The sequence below is a fragment of the Cuculus canorus genome, chromosome 3 (genome assembly GCF_017976375.1).
Source record: "Cuculus canorus isolate bCucCan1 chromosome 3, bCucCan1.pri, whole genome shotgun sequence".
NCBI classification, from domain to species: Eukaryota; Metazoa; Chordata; class Aves; order Cuculiformes; family Cuculidae; genus Cuculus; species Cuculus canorus.
This window is the reverse complement of record NC_071403.1, coordinates 70336190-70363514: the sequence shown is the minus strand read 5'-3', so window position 1 is coordinate 70363514 and position 27325 is coordinate 70336190. Positions and strand designations below refer to the sequence as shown.

General features: G+C 43.1%; 1 protein-coding gene across 4 annotated transcripts in view; it reads left to right on the top strand.

Annotated features, from left to right (window-relative positions):
• LCLAT1 (lysocardiolipin acyltransferase 1) overlaps positions 1-27325 on the top strand; it is a 108917-nt gene that overhangs the window by 48509 nt on the left and 33083 nt on the right. For all 4 annotated transcript variants that reach the window (XM_054064168.1, XM_054064164.1, XM_054064163.1 and 1 more), the window contains exon 5: positions 7767-7883. In XM_054064168.1, coding sequence (XP_053920143.1) covers positions 7767-7883 — 117 coding nt within the window. The remainder of the gene's footprint in view (positions 1-7766; positions 7884-27325) is intronic.

Here is a 27325-nt window from a genome sequence, read left to right as displayed (position 1 = left end):
TCATCTTTAGATAGAAAATCAATTACAATTAAACTAATATGCTTTAGCTTATTTAAAAGATTATTATACTTCCCACTGCAGAATTTCTCCATTATTGTGATGTCAGATCACTAAGTCCTAAACACAGTGTAAAAATAACTTAACATGTAGTGCTAATCTTTCTTCCATATTCCCGAATCCTTAAAAATGGATATGTATGATATTGAATCATCATCACTTGATCAGCTTTCCTGAGAGCAGATAAATTCATTGTATGTTCTTGGATTGCTTCACATGATCTCTCTTGTGGAATTAGTTATTTTCTATCTAAAATTAGAAAGCAGGATTATCTCACTTTAAATTATTTTTTCTTTGAATTGATGAACAGCTGTCCCCTCCTGGTGCTTAACCATGAGGTGGATCCTTACTCTCATCAATGAAGTTGGGCTGCTTCTGCTTAGGTCATTCACTATGTTTCCATATCAGGATGACTGAAAGAATGGGATTGTTTGTAACTTATTCCATAAATTATGTACGCCTTCTGAACTCTCCCGATATTCCTCAAAGACAACACATTTTAAGGAACTGAGGGAGTTCTGTGCCGCAGTTTTACAGAGCCTGAAGCTGAGGAAGGAGACAGCCAGGTGTGTTCGCTCTTGTGCTGCCCAGTCCCAGTGGTGGGGATGCTCCCATCTAAACATGTTGCTCCTTAAGGAAATGCGGGGTTTTCTCTCCGCTGTTGTAACTGACACGCATGCCTTAGACTAAATTTAAGCATATGCTGTTGATGTGGTTGGCTGAGAAATTCATTCAGGCAAGATTCTTCACCTGATACTAAAAACTTCTGTGACTGGATTTCTGAACATGGATTTCTGCCAGATTTTTCTAAGGCATTTCTGTTGCCCTGTTTTTCTGTGTGGCAGGTACTCTTTAGCTGGCACTGGTACTCTTTTAACCCGCGGCTCTGTAACATTAACTGGCTTTCCTGATCCCATTGTCTGTAAGGGAAGCATCAGCTCATATATGTTAAAATACTACAGGGGCCAGGACAAGCTCCCTCAACAAGTGAATCCTGACCAAGCCATATATTCATGGAAAGACAGAATATAACGATACATTTTGTGTAACATTTTGAAGGAATGATTTCCAGGAAACTCTTAGGTTTGTGTTAACCTATTACAACCTCGTGTTCCATCTTTTAGAGTGAGAAATAAACCACAGGTTTGTTTTTGCAAAAATAGAGGCAATGGCTTTTGTTTTCTAACAAAATTAAAAACCTGCAAGTTGCTTCTGTAAACAAAATTCTTCTGGTGCTTAAAATGGAAAATCTGCCACATTGAAGAACGGGATTGCTGGGCAGCTCCATGCTGCTGTCACATTTTTATACTCTCAATGTACGCGTGACAGAGAGATTTACTCCTCCCTGTAAGGAATTGTGTAATATTTTCAGGTATTTGAGAAGGAAACCTTTCAAATAAATGTAAGTATGACTGCATGTACACATGGGCCAGTGCTGACTTCAGGCTGGTGACATCCTTGGCAGCAGAGGATGCTACATAAATACAATTTAAAATAGCAATGCCATGACCTCTGAGCACTGTCTTTGCAGACTGGGTGTGCAGGGTCCAAGGTAATAACTGCGTCCTTATTTCTGGTAGGTTGGCCATCCTTTCACTCTGGAGTACTTCACAGTCAAAGCTAAGTGCACCACAGGTATTCTGTTGTGAATGCTCAAAAGAAGCCTCGGCAGATAACTGTACAGCCAGACTTTCTGAAGCCCTGAGAAAACAAAGCAGCCATAAACCTGGTGCTTCTGGAAAGCTGGAACACAACCCAGTGTTGTGCTTGTTCGTTTGTTTTTCCTGGTGTCCATACATGGCTCTCTAGGAATTCTTCAGAAAGCCATAACAAAAAATGTTGTTGTATTGCTCTGACCTTATTAAAGCCTCATTGCCTGTGGGTTTGTGTCCGCATCCCTGTCCATGGTCTTTTTCTTCACTCCAGCTTCTCTTTTTTCCATGTGTTCCCTTCCGTGTGATGTTGCCTCCATCAAACTCTTGCTCTTCTCTCAGCAAGAGCTGTTGTGTGCTGTGGCTCATCCTACCCACACTGGTGTCACCCACCAGGCCACTGCACACTGTGTGAAAGCCTGGACAGACTTGACGCCTGTGGAGCCTGCCCTGCCCTCTCTGTTACTGAGATCTCTGCTCCTGGAGGCTCCCTTCTACCAAGCTGGTTCTTCTGGAACTCCCATGGGGTTTAATCATCTTGTACCTCTTGTCTCTGCCAACCTTTGTTTGCAAGTGGCAATGGCTGTAAGGGTGACGGGGGCAGGTGGACAGTGTGATTGCACAGACATTTTTCCTTGAGAAACAGCTCAGAAATGAGTAGGAAAGCTTGCTAGACCCCAGATTTTGGCAGGAATGTTGTGATGTGGGTCACATACAATGCTGTGGCAGGAAGGTAATAGTGAACTGCCATTGAGTTTTCCTCTTTTCTAGGGAATGTGATGTACTTTGATAATACAAAAAATACTGTCCAAAGCACTGACCAAGGTTGTTTTTACGTCTCGTGGTTTGAGAGTAGCACAAATAAGAACATTGCTTAATTTGTTCTTGAAATATCAGTTGTGAGCCAATGTAACTGTTATGGTTTCTGTCCAAAGCTCTAGTAGATAAATGAAGATTTCTTTTTTTTTTTTTTTTAATAGAAAGATTTTTGGAGTACTCATCTGTTCTTTCACTGTCTGACCTTACTGTTATTGGAGAGCACTTAAAGCCACAGAAGTACTTGCGTGCTTTTATCGTATGTCAGATTAAAGGAAAATGTAGTGCTTAATATTCACATTACAGTGCACCAGAATTGCAAAGAAAGAAGTAGTTAAGAGCTGATCAGAACTAGTTGCATTAAAGATATCAGAATCTGCTTTCCAGGAGGATGATGAGGGAGTTTGTGATTCTTTTGGGTGACGTCTATCAAAACGCACCAGCCTGGACAATGTTGAATCTGTAAAAGCACATGAGCCTGTTTGTTTGTGAGTTGCTAACACAGCACAGGTATTTCCTGAGAGCACAGATCTGGCTTTTCGTTGAGTACAGGGCTTGGAGCTTTAGTTCCAAATGCTTTTCAGGCTCACACAAGTGCACCTTGTTACCGCATCTTGGCGGTAGTCAGACTCTAGAGATTTTTGTTTGAATTCATAACAAGATCACAAATTAAAAATATAATTTGATTTAAAAAAAAATTGTTCTCTTTATCCTCTGTTTTTCAGGGGAAAAAGCAATTCAACTTCCTAAAAATCTGTAACTCAAAGATCAAGAAAGTGTGTTAGCATAATTTCTTCCTCCAGTTACTTTAAATGAAACTCTGAAGTATGGTGCTTCTAGAAAGTGCTGACTTTCTGAGCTTTTCTGGTAATTTAAAAATGTGATAAATGGGATTTGCCCACAAATTTTGAGATAAATGGGAAAAAAACATGATCAAATGATCTACCAAAAGGAGCACAGGATCAGAAAAAATGTAAGAGGTTATGGCCAGAGCCCTTAAATTCTCGTTTTGTGTATTTTGACAAATGCTCTGCAGTAACATCTAAAGACTCAAATAAATTGGAGTTCTTGTACTTGTCCCCACCCAGAGAACACGCTCTCAGACAGCATGCGTCAAATGAAGGAGAGAGGAAGGGTAAGTCAGGAGGAGAGCAGAGGAGACAGAGCATGAAGCAGTTGTGTGTCAGGAAAGTTCCCACATCACTCTCTGTTAACAAACTGGCCACTTTACATAAAAATAAGTTATTCTACTTACTCTTTTTTATCATAGGAGTGACAGAACCAAGAAGTTAACATGCAGGATGCACTCAGTAGCGATGATGAGCCAGAACTCTGGGGCAGATATGCGTTGGTTTAAATACAGTGTAAGAAAGGAAATAATTTGTTTCTGGAGAGCAACGCACACTCATGTTTTTCAGAGAGTGAGCAGGAGGGGGTGTTACCTTTGGCCCTTAGTACCCTAGGGAGTGGCAGGAAGATGTGCCAGGAGAGGGTTAGTTTGAACATTAAGAAAAGGCTCTTCCCCTAGAGGGTGGTGGAGCACTGGAACAGCTCCCCAGGGAAGAAGGCACAACACCAGGCCTGACAATATTCCAGAAGAGTTTGGCCAACTCCCTCAGACACAGAGTGTGAATGCTGGGGTTGTCGTATGCAGGGACAGGAGTTGGACTTGGTGATCCTTGTGGTTGTCTTCTAACTCAGGTCATTCTATAATTCTGTGGCCAAGTGATGCGAATGACCTTTGGGGTAGAGGAGACCCCAGTTGAGTTAATTTCCAGGTCCTGCTTCAAGAGCTGCTTTGTTGGCTGGAAGCAAAGCAGAGAATGTGGGTTTCCTCTTTTCAAGGAAGCATTCGCACTGTTAGGCTCACAATGGCATCTTTCCCTTCTTTTAGTCCTTCACCCAGGAATGGTACTGTCTGGAGTGCAGATTGATGAGGCATCTGCATACATTGTGCAGCACTGACAGCGTAGAGTGGTCTGTTGATTTAGGGGATTTTACAGAGGTGTTTGTTGTGTGAATTCCTATAGGTTGGAGAGGATATAAAACCAGGTTTCTTGTTTCCCGGATCAGTTTTCTAACCTCTAGGTTTGATATAATGAGGAACATTGCATTTTCTGCCCCTTGTTGAATCCAATGCTGAGCAGGAGATGTGTTCTGCGTTTCCCTGAGGGGAGCAGGGCAGGGGTATCCGCACAGGAGTCCAAACAGCAGCAGCCACTGTGGTAATCCTGTCTGATAAGGTGGCATTTGTTCATAGTAATAGCAGGATAAGAAACTGAGAGCAGCAGGAAAGGGAAGAAGGGCATTATCCTTACTCTTGGGTAGAGTGAAAGTATGTCCTACCCTTGCTTTCAGAGCCCGCTGACCTTCCTGGCTGGCTATAATAAATATTGTTCAATGCAGAGAGACCTGTGGCTTGATGATTCTTAGGAAGGGAAGAGATGATTTTTCCAGATCACAACAACCGTGATGTTAGCTGGAAGCATTATTCTAGTTCTGAAATTCCATTACACTGGGGTTGTGCAAAAGGGGAAGGGAGTGATCTGTGTTATATAAAACTTAGAGTCCAAAGGTGAGACAGGGATATAGATATCAGGAAATAACTGAATGGTGCTGACTGGTGTGCCAGTGTCCAGCTGCTCCTGTGTTTCAGAAAGGCCTTGTAGCAAAGGGAATTTGGAAGCTGTTTTACAGCTGTTCTCAGCAAATCTCTTCCAAGCACAGGAGGGTGCACTGAGAGGGGCTTTGAAGATGATCATTTCAAGGCAGTGGGCAGTGGAGGCTCCAGACGCTTTCTGCGGCATCAATTAGGTCTTGCTTTGCAAAAAAAAAAAAACAACCTGCCCACTTACTTCTGGGTTTCCTTCTGGTGTGAGTAGGAGTGTTTTGCAAATACCAAGGAACTCGTTTTTGTGCTCCATCTGAAACAAAGAGTCAGCTGGCAGGGAGATGGAGAGGGTTTTCCGAGGGCTCTGTGCAGTTTAAGATGCTTGAGACTTAGATTTATTGATTTTTTTTTAGGCTGTTTACCTCTGTATAGATACTTACAGCACTTTGTCTCAAAGCTTTGATTAACATGATTTGCAGATTGCAAATGTTCCAGTGTGAACCCCAAATCTGGATATGCAAAAAATGAAGACAACACTTTCTCTGTCCTTTGGGAGAAACAATACATCAGCTGAAAACTTTGTGATGAAGTAATACAAAGCATTTTACTTCAATCACCACAGGATCTGGAAAGGAACTCTTGACTTGTGTAGTTTTTATAGGACTGCCCATGCTGATCAATGTTATTTCTTAGAAAATAAAGAGGTTTTAAGTTATTGAGCTAGGAGTGTGATACAATTCTGTCCAAGAGGTAGAATCTGGCTTTGCAGCGGAGCGTTTAATAATGACCAGATTGCTCTTACACTTCTCTGTCACTCCAAGCCTTTCTCATGACTCACTTCGCAAGCTTTACTGTTGCAAAGGTTGGGGTCCTACAGGTGGGTTCCCTTTGCTGCTTCAGAACAGTCCTTGTTCAACACTTAATGGAGCAGCAGTCAAGCAGACAAAAATAGATACTCCAGTCATGTGGTTAAAGACATTATGCCTATGTCCAAGGAAGGACAAATTTAAGTTACATAGCCAAGTGTAATTTTAATATTTCACATATTCTGTAATTTTAGCATTGCTTTTTGGAGATGTCATATTTTCAAGTATTTGTATGTTTTGGCAATTTGGCAAGAATTAAATCTCTGGGTTCTCTTTGCTGAATCACTTGCTTGGCTACTGTGCAACAGTTTTCCGTTTCTCCACATCACATGGTCAGGAAATTTGCACTAAATCCAAAAGAGCTGCATGTCTGAAAAGCCGTACCCTTATGTGCCCAAACAATAGGTCACAGGGAAAAAGATTTATTGCTACAGCATTTATGAGTAGGCAGATGGTCCTTCAGGAGAGACGCCCATATTTCTTTGTAACCAAAGGTCATGTAGTTTAGGAAAAAAGGGGACAAGAAAGTCACATCACTGCACTACATCTCGATCTTGCCCCACTGTTGGTTTGCCCCTTGTGCTGTAAATGCTTTACAGGAGAACTTATGATGATTGTAAGGGAAAGGACTTACCTATAAGAATCATTTGCGTTGAATCATCAAGCAGCATCGTTATTCTCTGCTGGATCTCTCATCCTTGTATGAGTTAACTGTGGACATTTTAAAGAAGAGACGTTTCTTCTTGCAAAAGATTCTCTGTTGCTTAGCCAATGATTATTTTGTTCCATAGATCAGTAGCTGGATTTTGTCTTCTAAAACACCTGTAAGACTATCTAAAAAGTAGTTCTTTAATACGTTAGTTGATCATGTTGATTTTTTTTCATATTGCCAAGGGAACATTGCATGTGTCCATTGCCTCTTGGCCTCGGACAAGTACAGCAGAGCCCACAACAAAGGAGGAAGCTTGGCCAGCAAAATCTGTTTGGCCACTAACTGAAATGCTTGGAAGAGGCTCCTGCACGTCACTGGAGAACAAATTACTTCCTCCCGCTTGGTTTCAGAAGTTCTCACTTTAGTGTCTGCACCTCCCTTAGTTGATGGGCTCTGTTACAGCCGGCTCTGAAACGCCCTTGTTTGGTTTGTTTGTGAGAAACTTCTTTTTGCCAAGGTTTAAAATGTGTTTGTTGGGAGGTTTCACTCTGCTGCTCTCCAGCTGCCTCGCATGTAGTGTGTGTGTAGTCACAAGCATGTGCTGCAGCATGGGGGCGGTGGGTCAGAAAATGTGCGGTGCAAGTTGGTGAATGAAATATGTCAAGTTCAGAACGGAGACATAAATTGCTGTTTTAATGTATTAGATTAACTGCTTTCCTCCATTTCATGTTTTATTTCCATAACAAGCTTAAAACAGGTAAACTCTACCCCCAAGGTGTTTCTCTACGTAATATAAAATCTACATTACAGAGAGCTGTTAATGGACTTTAATTTGTAGATTTCAGATTGCATTTGATAACTGTGAAAGATGTGCTGATTATTTGCTGGAATGGGAGGGTAAAAAGGCTTTTCTTGCAATCCACATTGTTCCTCTCCATGACATCCTGTAGTCCACCAACAACACGTTTGCAGTCTGTCTCCGTCTGAGAAACTGTGACACCTCCGTGCTGTCTGAGCTGCTCTTGTTCTGTTCCTGCCATGTAATAATGATATTTAATTCTAGATCTACATGCACACTAATAGAAAACGGTGCTTTTTCTTCTCTTCTCCAGCCAATACCAAAGCCCGCAGTAATGAATTTGCTGAAAAGAATGGACTTCAGAAATATGAGTATGTCTTACATCCACGAACCACTGGATTCACTTTTGTGGTGGAGCGACTGAGGGAAGGTAATCCTGCTCGGGGTTGATGTGTACTTTCTTTCCTTTAAGGTAACGAATCTCACCCAGGCTGTAGAAGCCGATGTTCACTAAAAGGGCTTGAAGTATTTCCAGAAAAACTTCGTGTCCTGTAGCCCATGTTTGCAGCCCTGCTTTAAGTGCTTGTAACATGGAGAGATCTGGGAGAACCGATTAACAGACAGCAGTATCGTCATGAGAGATGCAGTTGAGAAAAACATTCTCGCATTTTTTTAATGTTGTAGCTTGTTTATCAGTCTCCCTCAGAAGATGGTGGAAAGAGCCCTAGGAAATTCATGGTTGTTGCCCTAAGCCTCGCTGGGTGGTTGACACCGCACATAGACATGTATAACGTTGCCCGCTCTGACAAGGTTCAGGCTTGTCTGGGAGCCAAGACAAGAAGTTGTGACGTTCAGTGGAAAGGAGGAATGCACGGCAGTGCCTCAATGCAGCGTGTTGGCTGCCCAGTGCTGCTGGCTTTTCCAAGTGATGGTGACTTGGAGAAGCTGCATGAAACAGGAATTGTGCAGAGCAATAGGTGAGAGAACACCCAATTCTGGCTCTTTATCTCACATGGTCTGCCATCCCTGTGTGAAACTGCAGTGAAGAGACCAATACCCTGTTATCAGAGCATAAGGACGTGGCTGCCTGTTAGATGGAGGTGTCTGTGCATTGTCATGGGAATGGGTGTTTCAATGAGGTTTGAGGCCACAATAATGTCAGCATTAAACGATACTAATGTGGCAGCAAGTAAGGTAGCAAGGAGTGGATGCTTCCAGTGTCTGTGAATGTATGGATGAAGAAAATAAACAGGTACAGTGGATCTGAAGTGACTTGTTTATAGACTAGAGAAAAGTGGCTCTAGATTTGTAACGCATGCAGGTTATTCTGCCAAAGGAGGACGTTTGAGATTAGGTAAAGGAATAAGGGCTTACTGGTAGACTTTTTTCCTTGCTGGAGTCCTTGCTTGGATCCCATGGCATAGGGTTGGAACTGGATCTTTAAGGTCCCTTCCAACCCATACCATTCAGTGATGTTATGATTTTAGGAGCAGGGCTGGCTTGTGTTTTGCCTGATTCCTACTAAGCAGGTATCCCAAAGATCACTGTAAAGCCTTTGATATTTTGCCCAGCTGGACAGTCCTGGCTGGACTGTGTCTGTGTTGGACTCTGGTTTTGTTAGACAATCAGTGGTGACCACCTTAGATTTTCATCTGTCCTGAATGTTTAGCATTCATTTTGCTGTAGTTAAAAAGCTTGCCACGTACGCTATTTCAAAAAAGCTTGTTTTACTTAAAACTTTTCAGCACTGAGTTAACCTAGAGCATAATGATATTTCTAGCCTGGAATAAATTTTCAGTTAAAGGAACGTCTTCAACTTGAAATATTATCCACCTAATAATAATTCTGTATTTGCTGCAGAAACAAGCTTTGTGGTTACACAGTAATTTTCTAATTCTATAAAAATGCTTTTCTCTTGTATGAGACATTTATGCAAATCAGACTATTGGGTTATAAAAAAGGAAAATATTTGAGGCTGATCTTACGCAGAACAAAGCTGGGGGAAAACCAAAAGCATTCCTAGATGATTTTTTTGTCCAGTCTTTGAAATGCTTTTAAGTTCTCCTTTTATTTAAGGCAGGCAAATATTCAATGAAATATTAATTTCTCTTTAGCATTGAGTTTACAAAGTGTTTGATGCATTGGTAGTCATTGTAAGCTGTATATCTTATGCCTGCATGATATTATGTGTGAGAAGGTGGTTCAACAGGCGTTTTCAAATGCAAAGTTTTTTCTTACTAATTTAAAAGTTGGGTTTCAGTTGTTTGCAAGTGTGCCAAATACACACCGTTTGTGCTGAAACAATTTATTTTTATGGATAACCTAACTGTCGTTTGACTTCAGGACACTTCAGTGTATTATATGCCTGCATATATACTCATATCTTGATCTATAATGTATAGATGTCCAGGTAGATTTTCATGTACCAGCGGCACAGCTGGTACCTAACGTTGTTGTGCAGCTCTGGTTTGACCTCTCATTTACATATCAGAAAGCCTGTTTTACAGCTCTGGTTTCTGATGCCAGCAGTAACAGAAATCCAGGGTTGTTGGGGATGTGGTGTTGACACTGCGTCCATCTTTCTGGGTTGTCCTAACTCTACAATGGCAGCAATAATCACAAAACCAGACTTGTTTCCTTTTTCCCCTGCTCCTGCCTGCATGCACAGAGCAGTGTCTGTGACTTTAACATGCTGGAGGAGCAGTGGAGTTGCTAACATCATGGTTACGTCTTTGGCAGTATTTCTGTGCACAGATGACAACCTCATTGCCCTGCAGCTCTCCTGTGAATACGTTCTGGCTCATGGCTGTTTTCCATTCCCCAGGCTCAAGTGTCTTCACTTCAGGCCTGAGTACATTATTTTGCTCCAAAAATAGATTGATGAAGAGAGAGGGAAGTGTCATTAGAAGTTTAACTGCTTTTTGAGCACTGAAAAAACTAATTTAATTTGGCAAGAACCCTGATTAATATGCATCACAAGCTGCAGCATGAAAGAATTACCCATTATTACATAAAATAACTACTAGCGACCCTTCTGAATAGGAAATGAAGAATCGGGAAGAAATAACCTTCAGTGAGATGCTGCTTGTGTCCCTGCAAGAGAGTTTTACTTCCCAGTGGAAGCCCTGTCTGTACCCCAGCAGCATAATCCCAGCAGTTACCAGTCCTTGGCTTTCCAGAGGTGGAAGAAATTTCTGAGGAATGTGAATGGATTTTTTGCCAGGCTGGACCAACACATTCCTCTGACTGCCTTCTCACTCTTATCTGGTCATTATTTTGGCTGTTGATCCCTTTTGTCCATAGATGCTACTGTGTTGTTTTCTAAGTCATTGCTGAGATTGTGGGGGCTAAAAAAAAATTTTTTTTGAGAACCTTCAGCAAAAAAGCCTTAGGAATTTCCAGTCCATCTCCTTGGCATTTGGGTCTCTTCCCTTTCTTCCCACATTCTGGCTCTTGATGAGTGGTAGCTCATTCCCGCTGCACTGACTCCTCTGAGCAGACTCCCAGGTAACAGACAACTCGTTTTCCCTTATTAATATTATTTCACTAGTAAGCGATCACTTTACTGTTTCCTCATTCATGTAAACCTCGGAATCACCCACGATTAAACACAGACTGGGAACATGCCAGAGTTATATAATTAATAATGCACTCAGGAGAATAAGGACTGCAGCTCTTGCTGGTTTCTAAGCAAGAGAAAGACATAAATTTGATTTAACATTGATTTTTGGAGAAATGTGTTCCTTTGGCTTAATAATTGTCTTAAGTAGGAGGGTTTAATACAATGTCACTGTTTGCGCATGTAAGAGAAAATGCAGGATAGAGATGGGAGTACAGATGGAAAGGCTGTATGGAAGCTGGATAGGGGCAGCTGGCTGTTACCTGGAGATGCTGAGTAAGTGAGAGAGGAAAAAAACTTTCAGTATGGACTAATGAAGATGGAAAAGTATTAAATATACTTAGGCTAACTATAGATTAACAAACTAGGATGCATTTTTCACCCCCACAAGAAGATCATCCTTCTTGGGAGTGATTATTGAATTTCTAGTCCATTGTGACTGGCTCCGCACAGACAAAGCAGGTTTGTGAGGTTCTTCATTAATCTTTACTGATGCGTGTCACTCAATAGCCCTGGCCTTTTTCCTAGCATGCTTCAAAGTGTGCTTCTGCAAACGCTCTAGCCCTGGTCTATCAAAATAGTGTATGTCGGAAGTGTATGAACTCCATTAATTGCACATTTTCTCAGTGCCGAAGCACATTTGGTTACTTTGATGAACTGCCCTGTGGAGGACCAAACCTTTGTTGACCAAAGTGACTGCTGGAATGCCACGTACTTTATTCAGCACACTATTGTGTCAGTTTAGTTGGCTATTGATAGGAAGCAAAGGGAAATAACACAGTTGATGTGCTTCATTCTTATTCTGTTAACTTGATCGAGTATATAATTTGTCAAAGGTGAACGTTTTTTGGAAAGACAGAGTCAATACATGCGAATGAACAGCAGAAAGTGAACATCAAAATTAAAACTGGTCGCAAATTTTTTTTAATATATAGCTCATATTTATATGCCTCTCTTTAAGCATCTCAAATCCTATCTAATCCTTTTTTTAAGTCTGAAGCGTTGGACAGATGCTACGTATAGAGTCATTTGGCAGAACTGGCGTTAAGGCAAATCATCTCCTTTTGCAAAGTGTGGGTCTTTGAAAATGACAGAAATGGAATTTGAATTAATACTTTTATGTACGCATGCCTTCGGCAAAGTTAATTAAAACCATTTCTGGTTTATATAATGCTCTGAAGATCTGGTTTGTGAGGTCCTTCTATGAGAGGTCGGGAGGTTCCTCAGAAACTAAGGATAGCTTCTCAGCCTTGGTTGTGTTTCATCAAGTGTTTTCTGAAGTCCTAACGACATTGACAGTTTGTCAGGCTTGAACGTTCAGTTTCAGATAGAGGGGAAATGATACCAGCCGACTGGATTTGGTGTTGTCTGGATTCAGTGAATTACATATATTATTTTGGCATAATGTCTATAATCATAGCCAAATTGTCTATCAAAAGAAAATAGTTGTTTACAAATGTTGTATTAAAATTGCTTCATGGCTTGTAAGTATTTTTGGACTAAATAAACAGTGATGATTAGGACAGAGCTGAGGTTCTAAAGCATTGTTAGAAGATTGTTCATACTTTTGCAGCCAATCATTTCTGCCAACATTAAGTTTTAACTGACCTCTTTTGGATATTTCCTCTATGTCTATCCGCAGTCTTTTATATCTGAATACATTGGACTGGGTGTTCCTGTTACGGGGCTTGAGTTTTACCAGTTTTACAATATGATGAAGAGTCATTTGTGAGGTCTTGTTTACCTTACTCTAGTATTTCAGTATCAGATTTATTTCTGGTTCATCACTAGCCGATTGAAAAACAATACCACAGATACCGGCTGCCCAATGCAGCATCCCTAAATAAAAGTATATGGATTTAGCATGCTTGCCTTTTTTGCGTGTCCTGCTGATGAACAGAAACTGGGATCCTCGTCTTTTTTCATGGTTCATTCAAAATTGAGAGTTTTGCCCAAAATAAGTATTTATTTACACACAGTCTGTACCTTCTGCTGTTGATACCTGATTTGTGCAGTTGTATGGCATCCCAGTAACTGGCTGCAAGTGTCTGTTTCATTACTGGGATAGGAAGGTTGTGTTTAAATGTTCAACCCAGCGTAGATTTATATCTGCCAATATTTTAATCCTGTGACAATTGACTGTTACATAGATTCCGTGTGCTTTGCTGCAGTATCCATGTGTGTGTTTATGTGCTTAACTCTTCATGCCATTTATCCAGGTTATGGTCCAGCATGTGTATATGGCACTTTAGAGCAAAGAACCCAGGGAGACGGATCAAAATCTATCTGAGACGGTTGATGGGAGGTAATGATCAGCACCAGGTACTGAAAGCAGGCAGCTGGGGTTTGGTTCACCCTTGCTGAGGCATTATAACTGTGCAGTTGCGCAGCAGGTCCTCACGAGTGGTGTCTGGCTCTTCTGTGCGCAGAGAATGGGATACACTCCTGTATAGCACCCTGAAAGGCTATGGGACTGTCTTTAGGAGATGGTTCTGCCTTGAGTCCTGCAATTGTCACGTGAGCGAAGGTGCACAGATCTGATATATTTGTGTAAGTGGTGTTTAAAGTTGAGGCTCTCAATTCAGTAATTCATTAACAAGACTCTAGCTTGAAGTAGCAGGAGTATATCAGCTCCCAGAGCTATTTTCTTACTGTGGCTTTGGAAGAGAGAGAGGTAGGAGAGGCAGGAGGCTGCTTTTGTGAGCAGATGAAATGTCACTGGCAGTACTGAGTGCTGCCACAGTACCGCCAAAGGCTTGTCTTCAGTTGTGGGTGACACTTCTGCTCTGCACAGTTATGTCTGAAGCACCTGTGGCTTGCACATGGATATCATTTGTTCTATCACATGTAAAACAAAGTAATGCAAGTTTCCAAGGGTGCTGTATTTGGGTTTTTTATGGGACAGTTGGTGCGGGTGTAAAGTACAGGTATATATATAGCTCCGTTCATTGACTGAGATGCTCAGGCTGCGGTGGGTGGGGTGCGTGTATGTATGTATGGATTAAATTTACCACATTCTGGCTTGATACAAAGCGTTTCTTTCCTCTTCACATCAGTATTGGGTGAGGTGTGGGGGTCTCCATCACAGAAGCATCCACTGAGTTCCCTCCAGTGGTTTTACATGCTGGGACCAAGCCACGTGCGCAGGATCTCAGCAGCCCATAGGTTCATGCCTGCTTTGTCTTCTGGGTAACAGAGAAACAGGACATAGGAAGGCACCACATGGAGCGACAGCGAGGGTTAGATCTGTTGTAACGAAAGCTGGCCTCCTTTGTGGTGACTGAAGAGATCTGTGACTCCCAGAATGCTACGCTGGGCCACTGCCAAAATTCTGCTGGGTTTTGGCAAGTCCCAGGCTCGCACACTGGCTGGCACTGCTGTCCCTCAGAGAAGCTTGTGCCTGTCCATGCTGGTTGCTTGATGTGCGTGTAAACTAAAACTTGTCTGTTCTGGGAACAGGAAAATCAAAGTGACCACTTGAGCTTTAGGTCCTCAACCAGCTGATTTCACCCATACATCTGCTAGATTTGCAGAGATTAAGCAGCAACTCTAAACCATTGTTCTTCAATGCAAGGATATTCCTTCTTCCCCATTGTTTTTGGTTGTTTTTTTAGTTCCTGTGCATGTGTGCCACCCAGAGTAGATGGATACTCAGAAATTACAGAGCTGTTGTGAAAGAGCTTTGAGCGGGTTTTTTCACTGAAAATGCAGTATTAGAGTTTCACTGTTTGCCCTTATAACTAAACTTGTGCTTTTATGAGAATTGGGTCCTGTGCATTAAATGGCCCAACCTTTGATAGAGAAATATTGGGGTGTGAATTGGAGCTTGCATCCCTTTTATGCCTTTGTATGTTGGTAGAAAATTCATAACAAATTAGTCCATTTGAAAAAACAAAGACCTTTTTCAAAACCAAGACCTTTTTCTATCACTAGGCATGTCTGTGAAATTCAGTGATGCAGAACACTAGGCTGTGATGCTTTATTGTGAAGGCTGACAGTTGTCTCTGTAGCTGGAACATGGAAAAGGGCAGCCTGACTTTGTTAACCATTGGTGATTATCATCTCTTGCAAACATCTACATGTGCTGGCTTTTATGTGTGTCTCAGAACAAGCACTTAGCTTTCTGTTAGACATCATCTGGTCTTTGGTGCATGTTGAGGTGTCTGCTGCTCTCTCTTCTTTCCTGTCTTACTCAAGCACTGTTCTGCACTGCGCACCCGCCGCTGTGGTAGGGTCCATCATTTCAGTCATCTGAGGAAGTATTTGCGTTGCTGCACACCACACTCTTCTCTCAGACCTTGTGTTTTATCTCTGTGCCTTTGAGAAGGGAGTGCAGACTTTCACGGGAGGGTTAATGGTGGGTCTGTGTACTACTGGTGGTGGTTTGCACATTGACCTGTTGTTTGTATCCCCCCCCAACGATGGTGCTTACTGAAAATACTAAAGATTCTACACTCCTAAGCCTGTCAAGATCTATCTACCGGAATAATCTCCTTACTCTTAGGCATGAGTCATGGCAGATACACTGTGCGGTGGGTCACTTTCCACTTATCTCCTTGTGGGTTATTAATAGTCATAGAATCATAGAATGATTTGGGTTGGAAGAGACCTTAAAGCTCATCCAGTTCCAGTCCCCCTGCCATGGGCAGGGACACATTCCATTGGATCAGGCTGCTCAAAGTTCCATCCAGCCCGAACAGTTCCTGGGATGGACTATCCATGATTTCCCTGGCAACCTGTTCCAGTGCCTCACCACCCTCATCATGAAGAATTTCTTCCTCATGTCTAGTCTAAATCTTCCCCTTTCCAATTTAAAGCCATTCCCCCTCATCCTATCACTAAAGGTCCTTGTAAAGAGCCCCTCCCCAGCTTTCCTGTAGCCCCTTTAAGTACTGGAAGGTCACTATAAGGTCTCCTTGGAACCTTCTCTTCTCCAGGTTGAATAACCCCAACTCTCTCAGCCTGTCCTCATAGCAGAGGTGCTCCAGCCTTTGGATCATCTTTGTGGCTTCCTCTGGACCCATTCCAACAGTTCCAGATCCTTCTTATGCTGGGGATTCCAGAACTGGACACAGTACTCCAGATGGTGTCTCAGGAGAGGGGAGTAGAGAGAGAGAATCCCCTCCCTTGCCCTGCTGGCCACGCGTCTTTTGATGCAGCCCAGGATGCGGTTGGCTTTCTGGGCTGTGAGTGCACATTGCTGGCTCATGTCGAGCTTCTCATCAATCAGCACCCCCAAGTCGCTGTGGTAACCACATGAAAAGGTTGTTATTTGCCAGCAGTTACCCCACAGTGGCATTAGAGTTTTCCTCTGTTTTCCCTTCCCTCGGATACACAGTATCTGTGGTAACGATGTGGTAATAGTTGGCAAATGTGGACTCTCTTAATTGCTTCAACTGGAGGCCTGGAATGATGTTAGCTCATCAGATGGCGCACGTAGAAGGGAAGCTTTGCCACAGATGAGTTCAGGAAAAATGATGGCCCAGTAAAAATTGGAATTGTTTTCTGGAGAATTAAAATGATGTTCCTGCTGTTTTTTAACCTCCTCTTCCAGATACTTTAAAAAAGGCTTTTCTGGTTGTGCATACGGTGAGTCAAGAAAATGTGCATCGGGGGGTGTGTGCTGGTCTGGATGTGGTCAGCATTTCATTGGTTTTGCTTTTGAAAGTTCAGCCACGTGACTGGAATATCTGTTTGGTTTGATTTCTCCCGTAGTGTCACAGGAGCACAGCATGCTCACTGTGGGGCCTCGCATCACTCTTGTGCTCTCCTGAGCCTTAGGCATCACCAAACAGACAGTTTGGGGCTTGTTCACTGTATCCTTGTGATGGGCTCGATACTCACAGTGTTCTGACTGCTATAAGGATTGTCAGGGGTTTGGGTGTCTGTATGAGGCTACAGACCTTTGTGGTTGGTTTTAGACCTAACGGCCCCAGGAAAGACAATAGATGAGCCTGGTTAACAACCAAGTTCGTTAATTATTGCTCATTCTGGTCAGTGATCCGTGATTTTTGTGTGATGTTGGTTGGATTGGTAGCATGTTTAATTACTGCTGAAATTGAAATTAACTCCTATAAGCAGAGGAATAGTATTGATACCTGTCTATTTCACATGTCATTACCAGATGCTCTACACAGCACACCCATCTCTCAGCAATCTTTATTAGTAAGGCAGATAATTGCCTCAAGCAGTTGTGAGTAGAGAGGAGCCTGAGCACACTTTTTCCAGGACAAATTACTGCTTCAGTTTCAGTTAAGAGATTTTCTGATGTGTTTTACTGGAAGAACAGCAGCATCTACAGACTGGGCAGACTGCTCCCGAATCAGAGCCCGACTGTAGACGAGATTCACGTGTGATGGATTCCCCACTCTTCTTCAATCCCACCAGATGCTAGCTGGTTTAGTTGCCAGCTGTGTTACAGTTGCTGCAAAAATGTATTTTGTGTATTCCTGCTATCCCTTTTCTGTACACGTAACTGCTGGCAGGGGAGGAGGCTGATGATGTATCATTCCTGTTACTGGAAATGTTGGAGCCCTCAAGCAGTTCAGATAGAGCCCCAAATCTGTAACATGACTTTCAATCTCCTCTGCTTTTGAGGTTTGCTGCTTACGAGTCATTAACCTTAAGCTGGTTTTTTCATCCATTTTTGCTATCGCAGCTTCAGCTCCTCTTCTCTTGCCTGCCTCCCAGTCCCCTGCCATTATTCCAGGATGGACAGAAATGAGCCCAGCTCCGTGCTTTTCGAGGCTGACTCAGATCCTTGGGTTTGGCAATTGTTTGCAAGGCTGTGCTCTGGAGGTGCTGAGAGCAGTGCCACCTTCATGAGTCCTTCGTGTTGCTATGGTGCTGATACTGAAAACTGACAAACATGAGAGGGCAGAGGAGCTTGGGAAAATGGTAGTAGAGCAGAAATGCTTTTTAAAATAGATTTTTATCAAAACATAAATTTCAGCCTAAATTCAACTCTTCACCTCATTCATCACCTTATATGTAACCTGAAGTACTGCTGCCTTTGGGACTTATTTGTCAACCTTTTCCTCAACTGCAGGATTCTGGAGGGCAAGGAGTAAAGTCTTTGCTCTCAGTGTTCTCACCAAACACTGGTAGAGAGAGGAGGGGATTTTCTTCACTGTGTGTGTGCCATGCAGTTATTTGTGGTGTTGTACATTGTGAATTAAACATTAAAATGAAGCATATTAGAGATGACAGATGTTAGATTTGAATATGTTTTCCCATAATTTTGTTTTCCTGTGGAATGGCTACCAGTTAAGTATTGAAGAGCTGTGTTTAACATGCATTTGCTGTGGCAGTCTCTCTGCAAGCCCTTTTTATACTGTTAAAAGCTAATGCTGGTATTTTAAAATAAGTATATCTGGAATCGCTTCGTCTGTATTTAGACAGATACAAAAGTGTGATTTTGTTGGCATTGGAAGCCATTGGCAACCTTGCAGAAGAACAATAGAAGTGGGTGCTTTTGGTGATGATAAAACAGTTCCAGAGGCAGGGACCTGAACACCCTGCTGGCTGTTCTGATCCCTGGTCGTTCGCTGCACTGTTATGAAGGAGTCAGGCCACCCTGGTGGTTTCTGGCATCGCACAGACAACAAGGACATCTATTAGGAGAAAAGCATAACATGCACAATAAATAAAAGGGAGAGACATTTTCAAAAATGTTTCAGAGCCTTTGGAATTTGTGAGCAATGGCAGTGCTGCGTTGCTGGGAAGTTGCTATGGGTACTGATGTTGACAGGCCAAACACGTGGAGGGCAGACCTTAGGGACATGAGTCCCATTTAAAATCCTGTTGGAATCGGTGTTCTTTAAATCTGCCCGGATGCTTTTGAAAATCATCCCTGAAAAGGGTTCTTTGCTTAAGTGCTCTCCAGGTCCATCCTGCCAGCAGCACTGCTGTGATTTAACCAGTCCTACTTCTGCCTTCGCTTACTCAAAAAAAGCATTCCTTCTGAAGACCTGAGAGCTCCCTGGCTTCCTCTACCAACCCTTTGCTTTGCTGCACTTGTAGCGTGAATCAACAAGCTGCATTCAAAGCAGTGGGACCAGCAGGGTGAGGGAGGATAGTCTCCCCCTCTACTCTGCTCTCGTGAGACCTCACCTGGAGCCCTGTGTCCAGTTCTGGAGCCTTCAGCACAGGAAGGCCGTGGATCTATTACAGTGAGTCCAGAGGAGACCACAAAGGTGATCCGAGGGCTGAAGCACGTCCCATGCGAGGACAGGCTGGAAAAGTTGGGCTTGTTCAACCTGGAGAAGAGAATGTTGGGACTGGAAGGGACACCTTCCATAGACTCATAGAATCACCAGTTTGGAAAGGACCCACTGGATCATCAAGTCCAACCGTTCCTAACACTCCCTTAAACCATGTCCCTAAGCACTTCATCAATCCGTTCCTTGAACACCTTCAGGGAAGGTGACTCGACCACCTCCCTGGGCAGCCTGTTCCAGTGCCCGATGACTCTTTCTGTGAAGAATTTTTTTCTGATACTCAGCCTGAACCTCCCCTGGTGGAGCTTGAGGCCATTCCCCCTTGTCCTGTCCTCTGTCACTTGGGAGAAGAGGCCAGCTCCCTCCTCTCCACAACCTCCTTTCAGGTAGTTGTACAGAGTAATAATGTCTCCCCACAGCCTCCTCTTCTCCAGGCTAAACAACCGCAGCTCTCTCAGCCGCTCCTCATCAGACTTGTTCTCCATCCCCCTCACCAGCTTCGTTGCTCTTCTCTGGACACGCGCCAGAGCCTCAACATCCTTCTTGTGATGAGGGGCCCAGAACTGAACACAATTTCAGTATTTTCCAGTACTGAAAGGGGCTACTGGAAAGCTTTGGGGAGGGGATCTTTACCAGGATAAGAGAGAACAGTTTTAAGCTGAAAGAAGGGAGATTTAGATGAGGCATGAGGAAGGAATGTTTTGTTGTGAGAGTGGTGAGGCACTGTCAACAGGTTGCCCAGAGAAATTGTGGCTGTCTCGTCCCTGGAGGTGTTCAAGGCCAGGTTGGATGGGGCTTTGAAGGTATTGGAAGGTGTTCCTGCCCATGGCAGGAGGTTGGAAATAGATGGGCTTTAACGTCCCTTCTGACTGAAAGCGTTCTGTGGTTCTATGAAATGAAGCATATGCTTACCAGCTGTGTGGCTTTTCCTTCCCTCCCTGTTCTTCCCATACTGTCTGCTGGGACTGTGTGTGGTTGAGGCAGGTATTTTGATTTTGTGCTCTGAAACAGTCACCTCACTGGGAGATGAGCATTGCTGAAGCAGGTGGCAGTTACGCTGCAGCTGTGTCAAACATTGCCCTCTGCATGTCCAGAGCATTGCAAATATTTAATAAACCAGCTAATAATGCATTCCAAACCACGCTGAGAGGCTGTGGAGATTCATCAGGACTTACGCTACCTGTGGTGCTAATGAATTCATTTGCCATCGCACACTGAGCCACGCACATAAGCATGCACTCAATTTCAAAATACATACATAATTTCTGATTCCTAACAGCAGCGTTGTACTTCAGGAGAAAACATTTTCAAAGGATTATTCTCCTTCTTGAAGGGATAAAACTTCTTGACTTTCAGTCTTGTGGCTTTCTGTATTCTGGCACATGCTGTAATCAACCAGCTGCGTATTCTTGTTCGCATCTTCTCGTTTGGATAGCAGCGGGCCGCCAGAATTCATTAAAACCAAATGGCTGAGTGCTGGTGGAATATAATGAGCCTGTGACTCACATGGTGGGTTTTTCCTGTAAGGTGCAGTATATTGTGTACATACAAAGCTGCGTATACATAGCGGGATTTGGTGGCTGATGACTGACTCTGTTACTTGGCAAACTGTCTAGAGGAGTGTCGTGTTCTAAAATCGTGTTAATACAGTTAGAGAAAATGAGTCTCACTTAGCCTTTGAGTTTGTGCAGGAAGGATATATCCCCCATGATCTTTTACAAGCAAACCCATTTTACCCTGCTACTGCCTTTGAGTTGACTAAAGCACCATGGCCAGACAAGGGCGGCTTTACATCCAGACTGAAGACGTTGCAGTAATGAAGTCAACGTGCATTCTAGCTTGTCATAGCTGTGAGCAAAGTGAGCTTGGTCAGTCTGCAAAATATTCCGAGGCATCCTCAAGACAGTGCAGCTCAGGATGAGTTTCTCTGGTTTCTTGCTAGAGCTCCATTGCCACCTCTGAGCTGGTCAAGAGGCAGAACATGGTTGAGGAGGTACACATCACTGAAAACATTCCAGGGTCCACTATGGGATGCTCTGCCATGACTGACAGCTCAAATAACCTCAGAAGGCTCTGCATCTTTCAAAGTAAAACCGAAGACAAGTGCTGAACATTTCAAATGCTTAACTAAGTGCTGAGAAATGGTGATTTCCAAAGGTGAGATTGAGCATAGCCCTCTTGTGACGTTTAGTTTGGAGCAAGGAGGTAAATATGCTTTGCCAAGGAGCAAATGTGCTTTGCCAGTCTGCTCCTTCTTCCTTTAGAATGACAAACCTTTAACAATATATTTTACCCTTTTTCTTTTCAATTGAAAGAAAGAAAGGAAGAACAAAACAGAGGAATACCAGCATGATTTTAGTCCCAGAAGTGTGACACCACACAGAAATCTTTCTCTGAAAAAATAAACAAACTAAAAAACCAACAAGGAACATACAAGAACACAGCAACACCTGGTTAGGCTTTGGTAATCAAATAAACAGAAACTATTGAGAACTGCCTGTAAAAGACATCTTTGCTGCTACTTAGCACACACTGTAGCTGAAATGGAAAATTCTGCAGAGCCGAATGGTAGTGCTCAGTGAATTGGTATTTGCACTCCATTTTCCAGTGGTTTGGCGGTATTAATAATGCAGCAGCAGGACAGGATATCCTCCAGCTAAGTCAGTATGAAAAAAGGTCTGCATTAGCTTTACAGAGAACTCAGAACTAGGTATTCTTACTCATCGGAAAAGAGGGTTGGGAAGCAAGTCACACATTTCAAAATGTTTGGTGAATTTTGGAGAGGATCTAAATATGACTGCTATCAAAATCTGTTTTTAGCATAGGGATAAAGTATCTTTCTCAGGCTGTTATTGCAATTCATAAGATGTTATTTTCAGCAGTGTTTATTATACAAAAGAATGTTCAGAACCGGATAAATACACTGGGGAGCCTGGTTAAATAGGAATAAACCAAAGGAGTTACTTAAAATTACAAGAGAAACAGATGCTGACATAAAAGTGATAAATTGTCCTTTCTGTTGTTTTTCTATAATAGGCTCCTTTGGTCAAACCCTAAGAGCAGTAACCAATGTATTTGTCTATTTGTGGGCAGATGAAGATCACAAATGTTCTGATTTGTCAACCAAGGTAAAATGAGAAAGAAGCAATCCAATCTGGAGGAGCTGATGCTTATTGCCAGAACCTTGGAGTTGAGAGAGAGAAATTAGGAGCCATCAAATGCCATTGCTTATTTCTATGAGCAGACAGACACGGAAGCAGTGTGCCTGGCTGTCACCACAGGACACTTGTGTTCGTCATAACAACCAGATCAATCCAGCCTTCAAAACAGAGCTCACAGGCCTGCCAAAATGGAAATTACCATCTGGCAGCCTACGATAATTCTGGAATTCGCTACCTTTGCTGGTGTACCCCATTTTGACCTGTATGCTCAGATTTCAGCCTGATGCCCAGCTGTGTCTTTATCAGCCAATACCATCTTTCATGTGAATCACTGTGCATACTGTTGCACAGTGGCTCAAGAACATCCAGACTCTTAGTCTTTTCCATAGATTTGGCTAGAACACTGCCAGGATTTCTTTGAGGATTCTCCTTCTTGCAGTACATGCTCCAAATACACATTTATGTCTTGGATCACTGCATTGTTGTGATTCTCTCCTCTACATGTCCTGATGCCTCAGACAGCCCTGAAAGAGTACCATAAGTGACCTCACCAGTTCTGCAGAAGACGGTTAATTCTTGAATTTTCCTTCTGTCTTATACCACTACATCCTTGGTTTTGTCTTCATCTGAGAGCAGAGGGAGGAAACTGTCAGCTTTGAAGTTCAAGAGAATTAAGAAAACTCAAGTCATCCTGATTTTGTCTTTTGGACAGTTCTTTCTGCTTTACATGCAGTCTCCACCCGCCTTGCTCTGGCACTGACTTAACTCATCATCTCTGCGTGTTATGCTTAGCTTGTTCTCTTGAAAGAGGCCAAAGCTTGGATAGGTCCTTCTCTCAACCATACTTATTTGCCACCTTCACTCAGCAAAGTCCGTCCATATCAGGAACTTGTCAGAAGTACTTGCCTGAAGCCTCTGTGAAGTTTCTGCTCTGTGTACCTCCATTGGCCTGGTTGTGCCAGTGGCTGGCACTGCCCCAGAATGATGGTGTTTGAATCCAGGGTATGATGAATCAGATTTCTTGCTACACAGTGAACACTTGTGATCGTAACATTTCCAACTCAACCGTAGTGAGAGCTTCCTTATCCAGCTGTTCTCCATTGCAGTTTACTATTTTATCAGATATATTTGGTTCCTTTTCTTACCCTGTCATTGCCCAGTAGAAATGATGGTCCCCCATATATCACATTGGGAGTGAAATTCAGTTAGCAGGAATACCAGTAAGGCTGGTTGAGTTCAGTAGTTTCCCTTTGTTTACCAACAGAGGCTGGCTGTGGTTAGACAGCAGAGACAGTTTTGGGTTGCTGTGCTCTGCTTTATAAACAATGTAAATAATAAGGTTCCTCCTGCCAAACTTGCGTTCTGGATAACAGCCGGCCAGCTGCTGACTCTCCAAGGAATTTGCTTCGGGCGTTGTGTGGTGAGTGATCGTATCTATCAGATGTGGAGGCAGATCGTCGCTGAGTGAGGCTGCCAGAGGAAGTGTGAATACAGCTCGGTGAGAGGCAGGAAGGTCTATACCAGAGCCTGGGATGGCATGCTGGGCAGAGCACAGAGACCTGGGGAAGAGTGTCTGGCTGAAGCTCTTCTGGGAGTTTTTGTGTGGCCTTGAGAATAAATGGTTATAACACCACATCTGGAAAGGAAGAATGAATAAGCCTTCACAAGCCAAGAGACAGCAGGTAGTTGTCTTCCTGACCAAGGGTGAAATTTGGTACAAAGGGTCTAGCCCAAAAGCAGCAGATGTGAGCAGAACTTAATTCCAGAACTGCATGCTGCTTTAAGTACAATACCGCAATAAAGAAGGAAATGGCCATCAGACCAGTGCTTTGGCTCTTGCAATGCCTCAGTGCTGCTTGGTTTTAAGAGTACTATTGGAATAGAAACACCTGGCAGGTTTGTGGAGTTTTAATGTAACAACTCTGTCTTATTTCATCACAAGGTGGAAGTTCCTTGCTGGCATTTCAGTGGCCTGCGGTGCAAGGTTGGGTTGAGATAACCGTGAGTGTGTGTTTTGGCCATCAGATCTCTGACAGAATCCCTCACTTTTGAAGTTAGGAGAAGATCTGATACTGACCATATTGGAAAAGGTGGTTGGATGTGTTGGTGCACAAGGTAACAAGTTTTTTAATGTGTATATTTTAAAATCTCAGTGTTTCAAATAGATATTGATGGGTTTATTGTAAATCTCAGCAAGGCTTCCTCTGTACAACTAACTGTCCTGTATGCCAGTAAGTGAGGATAGGTAGTTCGGTTTTGAGAAGAGGCCATGTAAGGGAGGTGAGAGAACATCAGTGTTCAGCTGTCTGCATTGAGTGCCCGTTTACCACCGTGAGTCAGGCTGCCTGTAGGGTGTCTGCAGTAACTGCAGTGCGCACCCCCTCTTAGGCATAAAACCTCAGCAGAAAGTATCAAAGCACACAAGAGGTGAAGGCGAGTGGGAAACTGCTGCTCATCTGCTGAGTGGAAACTTGGTGTTAAATAAGATCATCTTGTGTTTCACCCTTTGAAACACAGTATGAGCTCCAGGAACTAATTATCTGGCAGTGGATGATGACATGGAAACATATGAAATATACATAGATAGATAACCATGAATACTTGATACATGCAAAAGAAGAGTCTGGCTAATTTTTATGTAAATTAAGCAACATTGAAAGTGGCGATACAATAAGCAACAACACTGTTTTGTATTTGAATAGAACAAAGCTTCAAATTCGTACTTGAAATAGGGCCTTTCTTCTTAGGTTGACTTCTCCTGGGTAGATACTGTAATGTTTGCTTTATTCACAGTAAAAACATGATCACTGTAGAAATTGTCTTGTCCAGGAACAAGCAGACAATTCACTCTTTCAAAGCTGATTGAATTCTCTGGTGGGTGTTATGTCTACGCTATTGCTTTTAATGTTTAAAGGTCCTTGTGCTGAATCAGTGTGATAAGCAGTTCATGCCAAGATTGCATAAAGGCTAGCTTATCTCCAAAACTTCATGGAACTGGTGGAAAGGGGTACTCCCTACCAGGAGGGTAAGACTGTCAGGGGTGGACTGGCCTGGCAGACGGGAATGCTCTGATATGCTGGCTCAGCCGCACCACACCACTTCCCTGGGGGAACAGCTCTGGCGTGAATCAAGCTGAGAGATGGCCCGTTATCCAGAGGACAGGAAACTCACTCATGGTGGCCAAGTGTAGAAGAACTGAGGAGGAGTGAGGAGAGTGAAAACCTGAAAAAGAAGGTGCATTTCTCTTTAGCCTTCAATTACAGGTTGCTCAAAAGATGGCAGTGCTTATGCCGACTCTTCATGTGTGGCTTGTTTGTGCTGCTAGTATTCCTTCATTTCAGAATTGCCCATGGATATATGAAAAGTTCAGCTGTAGACTGTGTATGGAGCTTTCAGAACTCTCTTGGAGCTGTTAGGGCTTGTGGTGAGGCACCAGGGTATTAAATTAATTATTAAATGTACATTAATCATAGAATCATAGAATGGTTTGAGTTGGAAGGGACCTTAAAGATTATCTAATTGCAACCCTCTGCCATGGGCAGGGACATCCCACTGGATCAGGCTGCCCAAGGCCCCATCCAGCCTGGCCTTAAACACCTCCAGGGATGGAGCAGCCACAACTTCCCTGGGCAACCTGTGCCAGTGCCTGACCACTCTCATCATGAAGAATTTCCTCCTTATGTCTAGTCTAAATCTGCCCCTCTCTAATTTATAGCCATTCCCCATTGTCCTGTCACTACAGGCCTTTGTAAGAAGCCCCTTCTCCGCTTTCTTGTAGCCACTTTCAGTACTGGAAGGTCACTGTAAGGTCTTCCTGGAGCCTTCTCCAGGCTGAACAACCCCAACTCCCTCAGCCTGTCCTCATCTGGGAGGTGCTCCGGCCTCTGATGATCTTTGTAGCCCTCCTCTGGGCCCATTCCAACAGTTCCATGTCCTTCTTATGTTGAGGATTCCAGAGCAGGACACCATACTCCAGGTGATATCTCACAAGAGAGGAGTAAAGGGGCAGAATCCTCTCCCTCATCCTGCTGGCCACGCTTCTTTTGATGCAGCCCAGGATACGGTTGGCCTTCTGGGCTGTGTATCCTTGGCTGCATCAAAAGAAGCACTGGTAGCACTGGTAAACAAACTCCAGAAACTGCTAAGGAGCAGCTGCCTTTGGCATGTGTCGGTGGGAAGCACGTGGCCATTCGATTCTGAAATACAAATCCCAAAGCATTTAGATCAGTGCATGTCAAATTGTTTGTGTCATGATAAAGGATTCAACTTGAAGCTGCGAATGCAGCCCTCCTTTCTCATCTGCTGTGGGATGTGATCAGTTGAGCCACTGTGCTGGTTCCTGTGAGACAGGAGACCATACTCTGAGATGAATGCATCGCCAGAGGTGGGCAGGGCAAACCCATTTGCCTCTGTGTTACACAGTGCTGTGTATTGGGAAGGTTTGAGTATCCTCAGAATGGCTAAGGACACGTGTTTATGTTAGGAATCATTTAAAAAAAATTAAATGTATCAACTGAGTCCATGTTATAATGCCCCAAGTAAGAACATGCTCTTACTGTGAACAGTTGACACATGCAGAGTCTGTAGAAGAGGCTTTAACACTTGAGCTGCCAGTCAAAATCTTGATATCTTCCTTATCTTGTTTCCAAATCTACAACTTCCACCTGGAGTTCAAATCTAAAATGAATTAATTTTTATTTATAGATGTCTGAGAAACAGAATCAGCAAAATCAGAGTGAGTTGACTTTATAGTTGCTAATGAGCAGTGCTTTTGTAAAGGGGAGGCTCTAAGACTCCTTCACAGACATTAGAAATTTGAGTCTTCTCTCACAGATCAGCTTTGGGCTTTGAATTTAAAAGGTGCTGCTAAACT